At 41.6% G+C, this 10,000-nt stretch overlaps 1 protein-coding gene across 1 annotated transcript in view; it reads left to right on the top strand.

Annotated features, from left to right (window-relative positions):
• lrp5 (low density lipoprotein receptor-related protein 5) overlaps positions 1–10,000 on the top strand; it is a 55,971-nt gene that overhangs the window by 10,884 nt on the left and 35,087 nt on the right. Inside the window, exons 4-6 of the mRNA XM_053682313.1 lie at positions 3,553–3,750; positions 7,508–7,704; positions 8,910–9,041. Of these exons, the coding sequence (XP_053538288.1) occupies positions 3,553–3,750; positions 7,508–7,704; positions 8,910–9,041 (527 nt within the window). The remainder of the gene's footprint in view (positions 1–3,552; positions 3,751–7,507; positions 7,705–8,909; positions 9,042–10,000) is intronic.

Below are 10,000 nucleotides of genomic sequence, written 5' to 3' on the forward strand. Positions count from 1 at the left end.
CTCTCTCTCTGTTCCCTCTCTCTATTCCCTCTCTCCATTCCCTCTCTCCATTCCCTCTCTTTATTCCCTCTCTTTATTCTCTCTCTCTATTCCCTCTCTCTATTCCCTCTCTCCATTCCCTCTCTCTATTCCCTCTCTTTATTCCCTCTCTTTATTCTCTCTCTCTATTCTCTCTCTATTCCCTCTCTCTATTCCCTCTCTCTATTCCCTCTCTCTATTCTCTCTCTCTATTCTCTCTCTCTATTCCCTCTCTCTATTCCCTCTCTCTATTCCCTCTCTCTATTCCCTCTCTCTATTCTCTCTCTCTATTCTCTCTCTCTATTCCCTCTCTCTATTCCCTCTCTCTATTCCCTCTCTCTATCCCCTCTCTCTATTCCCTCTCTCCATTCCCTCTCTCTATTCCCTCTCTTTATTCCCTCTCTTTATTCTCTCTCTCTATTCTCTCTCTATTCCCTCTCTCTATTCCCTCTCTCTATTCCCTCTCTCTATTCTCTCTCTCTATTCTCTCTCTCTATTCCCTCTCTCTATTCCCTCTCTCTATTCCCTCTCTCTATTCCCTCTCTCTATTCTCTCTCTCTATTCTCTCTCTCTATTCCCTCTCTCTATTCCCTCTCTCTATTCCCTCTCTCTATTCTCTCTCTTTTTTCTCCCTCTTTTTTCTCTCTCTGTTCTCTCTCTTCATTCTCTCTCTTTATTCTCTCTCTCTATTCTCTCTCCATGTTTAAAAGATAAACATCGCAGCTTGTGGTGTTACAGAGAAACGTTAGAAAGCGCTGACACTGGAGACTCCTTCCATAAACGTTATATAAACATCTCCTTACTATAAGAAAACTTTACCGTTACTCTATAAACAATTACACATTTTTAATCTGTTAATCGGTTTATCTCATCTTTCTCTTGTTCCCTGGCCGCCACTGGTTGTTTAAAACTTGTTCAGGTTCAAGCTGTCCCTCGGCCCCGCCCACTTCACTTATCTAAATGAACGTATTCTGATTTCTCAGTCACGTCGTGCTGCAAGTCGACGCTTGTTTTTGGTTTAAACGCTGACCGAAAGGTAAACACTTCATTATAATATTTAGATAATATCCTAACTCGTGCTAACTGATTGGACGTTTACTGAACCCCAGACGCGTTCCCACACTGAAGTCCTTCTGCACGGTCCAATCACATCACGGCTGTAACGGCTTATTTAGTTAACGCACGTGTGTTTACTCGTACTGCCTACACTTTCCTTTCTTCTCGTAAAGAACACTTTGTTTGGGTCTTTTTTGAATTCGTTTCACCGTAGCGGATTTTTTTTGATCGTCTGGATGTGTAACGCGTGTTTTAAACACTTAACTGAGATAAAAGCGTGCTTAATAACACGTGCGTGCGCGAGAGGGGAAGAGTGTTTCCGTTAGGGGTGCGCTCGCAGCATGTGCTGCGCTAATCGAGGAGAGAGATCTCCTCAGAAAGTTCACGGGGAAAACGGTGTACACGCACATACCCAGAGCAACGTGTAAACGTGGCCTGAAGGCGGAGTCTAACTCTAACGTGTGTTCTGGTGTTCCTGAGCGACACGGCCACTGACGTGACTTTGCTCAGTCTAACTGGCGAGTTTGCGTATTTGCATGTTTTGTTTGTGAAGTGAGATCACGAAGCAAACAGAAAGCAAGGACACGAACGTGTGTAAACAGCCGTAGATCGGATTTTCCGTTATCCAAACACTGACGTCCAGAGCCGCACAGTCCAGTGTGTTCAAGTGTTCAAGTGTCTCAACAACGATTCTGGCTTCAGTGCCTTAAAGTTAAACGTGTGTGAGTTTCACACATCTGGCTTCCATTTAATCATATTATTGCAAACCAAAACACAACTCGTAGTCTCTCTCACACACACACACACACACACACACACACACACACACACACTGAGGCTGTCCTCATTCCTTCAGCGTCCAGAGAAGACGAAGTGTCGTGTCTAATTCATTATCTTTTCATCTCCGTGTGACGGACTGAGCGACTTAACTCTGAGCCAGAGGTGGAGATTTCTCTCATAACTATCGTGTGTGTGTGTGTGTGTGTGTGTGTGTGTGTGTGTGTGTGTGTGTTACATCAGAAGTTGGGCTTTAGGTGCAATGTGTCACGCTTTTAAAGCTTTTGAAACACTCTTGTTTAGTCTAGCAGCGCGATTGTGTTGCTTTAACCTCCAGTCTCTTCCAGTAAACACTTAAAATACTGAGACACACACTTCTTACTGTGTGTGTGTGTGTGTGTGTGTGTGTGTGTGCGAGGTTCCTATAAAGGTTTTTACTCATCCAAATCACTCAAGCTTGGTTTAATAAGCAGTAGGTTTTTTAAAAATAGTTGTAGTAAGGAATTAGCAGACCTAGCTTTCAGGTTAGCGCCGATAGCTCGCTGAATGTTACAGTAAACATTACTGTATTTAATCACGACACTTTGGGGAAAAAGAGTTAAAAAGATCATTTCTGCCTCGGTTTTCATCGTTTTTGGGTTTTATGTGATTGATATAAACACACACAGTGTTGCTACGGCGATCGACATGTTTTTAATGCTGTAGTAATGCTATGAATATGCAAATTAGGAAATGCCCCCATGTCCTCCGGTCATCCCGAGAACAAGTATTTCATGGAATGTCAGGAATTTACTGTAATACTGGGTGGAACGCTTGTTGTTTACACTAGCGGTTCTCCCTCAGGTCAGGGAATGATCATGACTGAAGCAGAACCGAGCGCGCGCTCGGTGTTACAGAGCAGGTTCTTCTTCTCCTACTGTCCGGTCCTCTACAGGAGGAGCACACGCTCCATCCGCTCACAGACACTCCTCCCTTAAAGTTCTCCGACAAATCCTATAAAGCTCAGAAGGTCTGTGGAACGTTCTGGAATGTGTGAGGAGAAGGAGAAGGAGAAGGAGAAGGTCACTAGACCAAAGTGTTAGTAAGAAGATTAAACTGTACTGTATGATAAACGATGACTGATTTATGTTTATTTATAATTAACCTATTTACTTTAAATATTTTAGATTAAGCCCGTTCCTCACGAGACGTTCCCGCTTTGAGAACCGTGACTTGGAGAACGTTTAAATCCACATTGTTTTAAGTGTATAAAACATGCCACGCCCTCAGTACAGATTTATTTGACAAACTATTCAAATCGAGCGTTAGCCGCGGCGCTGACGAGTGCACCGCCATCATTACTCTAGGGTTTTTTTCATTTCTGAACTTTTTCCCCCCAAAAAACTGGTTCAGTCTGTAATTTGCTTCCATTTGACGTTATTTTTAAGCACAATAACTCCGTTATGTTCCGTTCTACTACACTACATTCTGTTGTTTTTCTTTGTTCGGTTCTTTTTTTCTGTTCCTCTCTGCTCTGTTCTCTATAGAGACGGATAAACAGATGATACTACGACGTCGGTCTTTAATAAACGTTCCAGTTGTAATCGTTGGTAAATTGCTGTGGTGTAAGAGGAATAAAACACTTAGGAACATTTACTTCTTAAAGACAGATGTCTTTAATTGAGTGTGTGTGTGTGTGTGTGTGTGTGTGTGTGTGTGTAGGTACATGTACTGGACGGATTGGGGTGAGGAGCCGAGGATCGAGCGCTCGGGGATGGACGGCAGCAGCAGGAAGGTGATTATAGAGAAGGATATTTACTGGCCCAACGGCCTGACCATCGACCTGGACGATCAGAAACTGTACTGGGCCGACGCCAAGCTCAGCTTCATCCACAGAGCCAACCTGGACGGCACCGCACGGTCTGAGACACACACGCACACACACACACACACACACACACACACACACACTCCTACCTCTTTCTCTCTTTCTCTAAACCCTGTAACCCGACCCTGCTAGGCATTCTGGGTATTATTCGGCCCTGAGGCACAGGCGGACTTCTCGTATTGTTACGGCGGGACGCTGTAGCAGGGATAAGTTCGTTAGCTCATCCGCCAACACGCTCGGGTTAATCACTGACACACAGAGTTCTCTCGGAGGAGCCGTGTCTGATCCAAACCGGCTCTGAAGGAGGAAATTCCCTCCTGTGCTTTTCTAACACGTGATGTTTCAGCGTGACGTGCAGCACAGAGTCGCATTTCCGCCATGTTCAACTCAAATACACTCATATAATATCAGTATCGCAGTAAAACACACACCTTCTGCAGTATCACGAGTGTCAGCAAGGTTTTAATGATGTTCTCCGAGCAGTTCGGGCCAGTTTCACTCTGTCTTCATGTAGAGCTCGCACTGGGAAAACGTCTCCTTGAAAAGTTTGGTTGTCATGGTTACAGAGAACAACACTGCTAAAGACTATGCTAAGGCATGTTCCTCTCCGTTCCTCCATGTTCCTCTCCGTTCCTCCATGTTCCTCTCCGTTCCTCCATGTTCCTCTCCGTTCCTCTCCGTTCCATTGTGTTCTGTTGTGGTCTACTCTCTTCTTTTCCTTTACCTTTGCTTCCTTTCTGCTCTGCTCTTTTCTGGTTTTGTTCTGTACCTGTTTTCTATTATTCTGTCCCTCTTCTCTTCTCTTCTCTTCTCTTCTCTTCTCTTCTCTTCTCTTCTTGTCCTCTCTGTTGTGTTCTGTTCTGTTTTGGATTCCTCTCCATTCTGCTGTGTCCAGTTCCTTTCTGTTTCTCTCTCTTACAGTGTGTTTGTTTCTTCTTCGTTCCGTGTTTTTCTCCTCCGTTCCATTCTGTTGTTTTCGGTTCTGTATTTTTCTTTTCTGTCCCCATCCCGTTCCTCTCTTTCCGATTCTGTCCCGTTCTGTTCTGCATTTTTGGGTTCGGTTCTGTTTTGCGCTTCACCTTGTGCTGTTTGTAAAACAGAGCTTTTGAAAGAACGTCGGCTCTGTTTCATGTGCGTGGTTCCGGACACCTCTGATTAATGACGGGGTTTACAGTGCTGTAGCTCACTTCAAACGAACTCGCCGCCGCCCCAACGCACATTTACGTCAAGAGCTGTGAGAAATCTGGATGTAATTAAGTTTTTTCTCCCTCAGCTCCTCCGGACAGCTCCTTTATTTCCACACTGTTAAAATCCTGGCGTTGTACGACGAGCAGGTTCCCTCCGAGCGTGAGATTAATGAGCGGTTCTCCCTCTGTCTGTACAGTGCTGCTGCTAACGGGATCTAGAGTATAAATCTAACCGGGCCTCGTCCTAATCCTAACTCGCAACGTTCTTAGAACGTTCTCATACAACGTTCTGAGTTACCAAACAGCAGCAGCGTTGGAGTAATGTTTATTTTTTGGGAAAAATGTTCTGGGAACCAAAAGACCCTAAAATGAAAAGGTTGAAAAAAATGTTTTGCTAATTTGAAATGATTTGTTATCTGAAATTTCCTAAATTGAATGTAGCTAGCTAAAAATACAGCACCAGACTTACCGTCTGATTGATCTTTATTTGGAGAGCGTGTTTTTATTGCGAGTCACGGATCTTTTCAGAGATGATGAGATTACACGAAGTTTATGATAAATCACTTTAATTAAAGTCTACAATCAATTTTAAACGAAATCTAAAGCGTAAATCTAAAAATATTTTTCTTAAAAAACGTGAAAGTAGACTCGGCGTCTGTGAGCTGGTTAACTGGGTCGGGGAAAAAACTATACTTTTATTTTAAAGATACAAAGCAGAAATCTGGAATGTTTACTGCGACTCTCGTACTGAAATCTGGAAAACAGCGAGAAGATAAAATCTCGAACACGGCTGCTTTATTTAAGGAGCGAAGAATCGGATCAGTGGGTTTTGAAGCGCTCATTAAAACAGTTTTGAAGCGCTCATTAAGCGTAGTCCTGATTATACGCACATTTATTTCTGAGGGGTTTTAATGTTTCACAGTGTAACTATAAAGGGATAAAAAGAAGAATGTGTCATTCTTTAACCTCATAAACGTGAACTGGCCTGGTACCAGACTGGCACCCCTTTAAGAGTGTTCGGATACCTCCCCTTTACAAACCCGTAACACACTGGGATTAACACACCGCTTGAAAGAGACAGAGCCGGACTTTACATCGCATGTTTAATGTTAATCCATATTTACTAAAACCTTCTGCGTATTTCATTATTTTACTGTATTGTGTTGTACCAGGTCACTCAGTGCTGTTGGGGAAATAAAGGCGGGGATAGACGGAGAGATCCGTCTGTTTTTATGGCTGAATAAAAAGGATAGAGAAACACGCACTCTTCATTTAAATGTGGCTTGTTTTTACGTTTAAATAAATCTTTTTGAATGACCAGAAATTAACATAGAAAAGGAGAAAAAGTAATGCTTAAATTTTAAAGATTAACTACAAAATTTTTACATCAGTTCAGATTCAGTTTGTAAATATGAATATATATATTTATATATCACAAAGATATCACAGTCTCCGTGATGTCTCAGAAAAGCGTATTGTGACATAATTGATTGTGATATTGATATGATATCGTCATTTCACCCAGAGAGAACTCCCAGTAGGAGCCTCCATAGCACTTTATTTGTAATAGTCATTTGTAAAATAAATTATTACAAGAAAAGAGGAGATTGCGTGTGAGTTTCTCTCACGATGCCGTCTGCAATAAAGCGAGCTGTAGTTTGGGACTTGCTGATCTAAACCCTCACGCCTCGTCTGTAACACGTCGTGGCTTTGTGAATTTCGCATTGATGTAAATGTTGGATTTTGTTTTGTTTGTTTTTTATCTCCATTATATCCAGCTGCCTGAAAGCAGACATCAAAGTGCGATCACACATCAGCATATTAAAAGTGTAAATATTAGTGAATATTAGAAGGTAGGGCTGATGATGTGATGTATCGCGTATATCGTGACATCTTTTTATAACATTTTTAATGTTTTTAACAGCAATTACGAACTCTGATTGGATATTTTGGATATTTAATTTGATGTTGAAGTTGTGTACTGTTCTAAATCATCAGCGGGGCCCTGGAGCAAGGCCTTTAACCCCCAACTCTGCTCAGTTGGAAATAAAAGATCGATGTAAGTTGCTCTCGATAAGGGCATCTCCAAAACGCCGTAAATGTAAAAGTGTTAGTTTTAATAAAGTGTTAGTTTCATCATAAAAATGTTGGTATTAAAATTACTTTCATTTATTTTTTTATAAACTCAGATTGAAGGCAGTTGTTAAAACACCGGATATTTAAAATGATAACATGCTAATATTTTCCCTCCGTTTCAGCATTATACAGATTCTTTTTGTCGACGTTAAATAAAAATATTCATGTACTCCATTGTTCAGTTTGTTATAATGCAGTGTTTAATGCTTTGTGTTTTTGCAGTTTGTTAGTAAACATAAATTTCATGATTAATATCGTGTATCGCAGAAATGTCTTCAAATACGGTGATATGAAATGTTTGTGATATCGCCGAGTCGTATTAGAGGAACTCCAGTTACGTTATGATTGTTGATATTGATCAGAAATGAATGTTGTGTTGACGGCCTGCGATAAGGAGACACAGGCGAACGCTGAATGCTGCCAGTAAAGCGCTGAATGTTGTTGTTGTTGTTGTTGTTGTTTTTAGAGAGACGGTGGTGGAGGGGACGCTCACACACCCGTTCGCCCTCACACTCTTTGACGAGACGCTGTACTGGACAGACTGGCAAACTCGCTCGATTCACGCCTGCAACAAACACACGGGCAACAACCGGAGAGAAATCCTCAACGGCATCTACTCACCCATGGACATCCAGGTGCTGGGGGAGAAGAGACAGCCTTACAGTGAGTGTTTATTACACCAACACACACACACACACACCTCAGACAGGCGTCCATCTTGTTCTCCTGAGGTAAACTGAGTCTCATTCCATATATGAATAATAAATAATATGGGTGTGTCTCTAAATCCTATCTATAAGTAGGAAGAAGGAAACATTTTGTTAGCCTGCTAGCTAGCAAGCTGACAGGATTTCTGAGAGGATTGTTAATCCTATTTCACGAATGTTTGTCATCTTTACTGCTGCTAGCTAAAATGACCTGAACCGACCGGATTTCTGGGAGGAATTTTAAGTCAGAATGCAGGAATCTTCACTCTTAAAGATAGCTGACTGGCTAACTTTAGCTAGTCTGAGAAGATTTGTAAAGTCATGCTCATAATTTTTCTCAGTAATGTTAGCCAGCTAGCTAAGATGAACTAAACTGACAAGAAGTTTAAGTTATAAATGTTTAGAATTTTCACTGCAAAAGCTACCTGGCTAGCTGCATTGAGCTAATCTGAGAGGATTTTAAAGTCACTTTCATAAATGTCCATAGTCTTTAAAGCCAACATTAACCAGCTTGCTAATAATGAGCTAAACTGACAGAACTTTTAATCGTATTGATAAATGTCCATGATCTTTACTGATAATGTTAACCAACATTAGCTAACACGAGAGCATGTTTACCACTGTTGCTAACTAGATGTTCTGGGAACAAAAGTCCTTATTTTGGATAAAATGTAAAGAATTCTGTTCATGATGGTTTAGCTAACAGGTTTTCTATGCACCTGTTAGGTATCTAGGGTTAGTCAGCTAGGGTTAGTCAGCTAGGGTTAGTCAGCTAGGGTTAGTCAGCTAGGGTTAGTCAGCTAGGGTTAGTTACTTAGTTAGTCAGTTATATGTGCTGTGTGAAATTGAACATAGATACTCAGCTAAAGTAGCCTGCTAGCTAATGAATTAATTAGCATTTAGCATATAAGATTAGTTCACTGTGTATGTTAGCAGACTCGGCTAAACCCGTGTGACCTCCAGCTCTGCGTTCCAGACAGCAGAAGTTCAACTTTATATTTTATGTGTTATTTAAAACACACTCAGTTCTCATGTGCAGTGCATTATGGGTAACTCTTTCTCTCTCTCTCTCTCACACACACACACACACACACACACACACACACACACACACACGATTCAGGTGTGTTTTAATGGTGTGTTTTTCCTCCTCGTCCTCAGTCCACACGCCCTGCAGCGATGGAAATGGAGGATGTTCTCACCTGTGTCTGCTCTCGCCCTCGCCCCCGTTTTACAGCTGCTCCTGTCCGACTGGCGTCAAACTGCGCGAGGACGGCAAAACCTGCAGACCAGGTAACCGGGGACCGTGGTAACCGTGTTACAGATGAGCAGTAGTTAATTTGGCAGAATGTCTTGAGAAATACATAAATGTTTATAATCTTCACTGCTAAATCTAGCCAGCTAGCTAACGTTAGCTAATCAAAGAGCATTTCCGAGAGAATTATTAAGTCAGTGTTTTATAAATGATGTTAAAAATCTACACTGGTAACGTTAATCGACTAGCCAACATGAACTAATCTGAGAGACTGCTGATGCTAGCTAGATGCTAGCAATATTTAACTTGACAGGATAATCTAGAAAACGTTTTATTTTCTGCAGAGAAAAACAACCGATTTAAAAATATATATAACGGGTTTAACGTCTAAAACAAAACTCGCTTGTCAAAGACGCCTTTAACTGAAAACTTTTTACACAAAAGTCAGTTACTGAACACAAATACCTGACTGATGTGAATGGTCTAAAGCTAGCCTGCTAATGTCGCTAGCTAATGTTTGTAAAGAGATTCGGATGGTTATTGGAGCTAAACGCTGAATACGCAAACAAATTTTACACAATTTTTTTAACATCTTTTTTGCATTGTAGACATGTTTAAGAGCCGTCTGGTGAAATTTTGGCAAAGGGAAGCGGAAATGCTAACACTTCGCCGTGTCATGATCAGTCGCCTGATAGCGGCGTAAACATTATTATTAAACACCAAGCTGGGGCTTAGTTTCATTCTTCTTATCCTGTTTGCGTTTGAGCATAAATAACCGTGTCACTACTTACGAGGAGCGCGTGTTAGTGTTAGCATGTGGCCGTGACAGAAGCTTAATCTTTGACAGATGTCTTCTTTGTGGTTTTTGGACCCGTGATGGTTGATTTAACCCAAACGTCCTCTCTGATCATTTAAATGAAAATAGCGTTGTTGAGTTCACGACCGAGCGAATGGATCGAGACCGGCCGAGTCGGACTCAGTGACGACGTTCGTACAT

The sequence above is a fragment of the Ictalurus punctatus genome, chromosome 8 (genome assembly GCF_001660625.3).
Source record: "Ictalurus punctatus breed USDA103 chromosome 8, Coco_2.0, whole genome shotgun sequence".
Taxonomy (NCBI): Eukaryota; Metazoa; Chordata; class Actinopteri; order Siluriformes; family Ictaluridae; genus Ictalurus; species Ictalurus punctatus.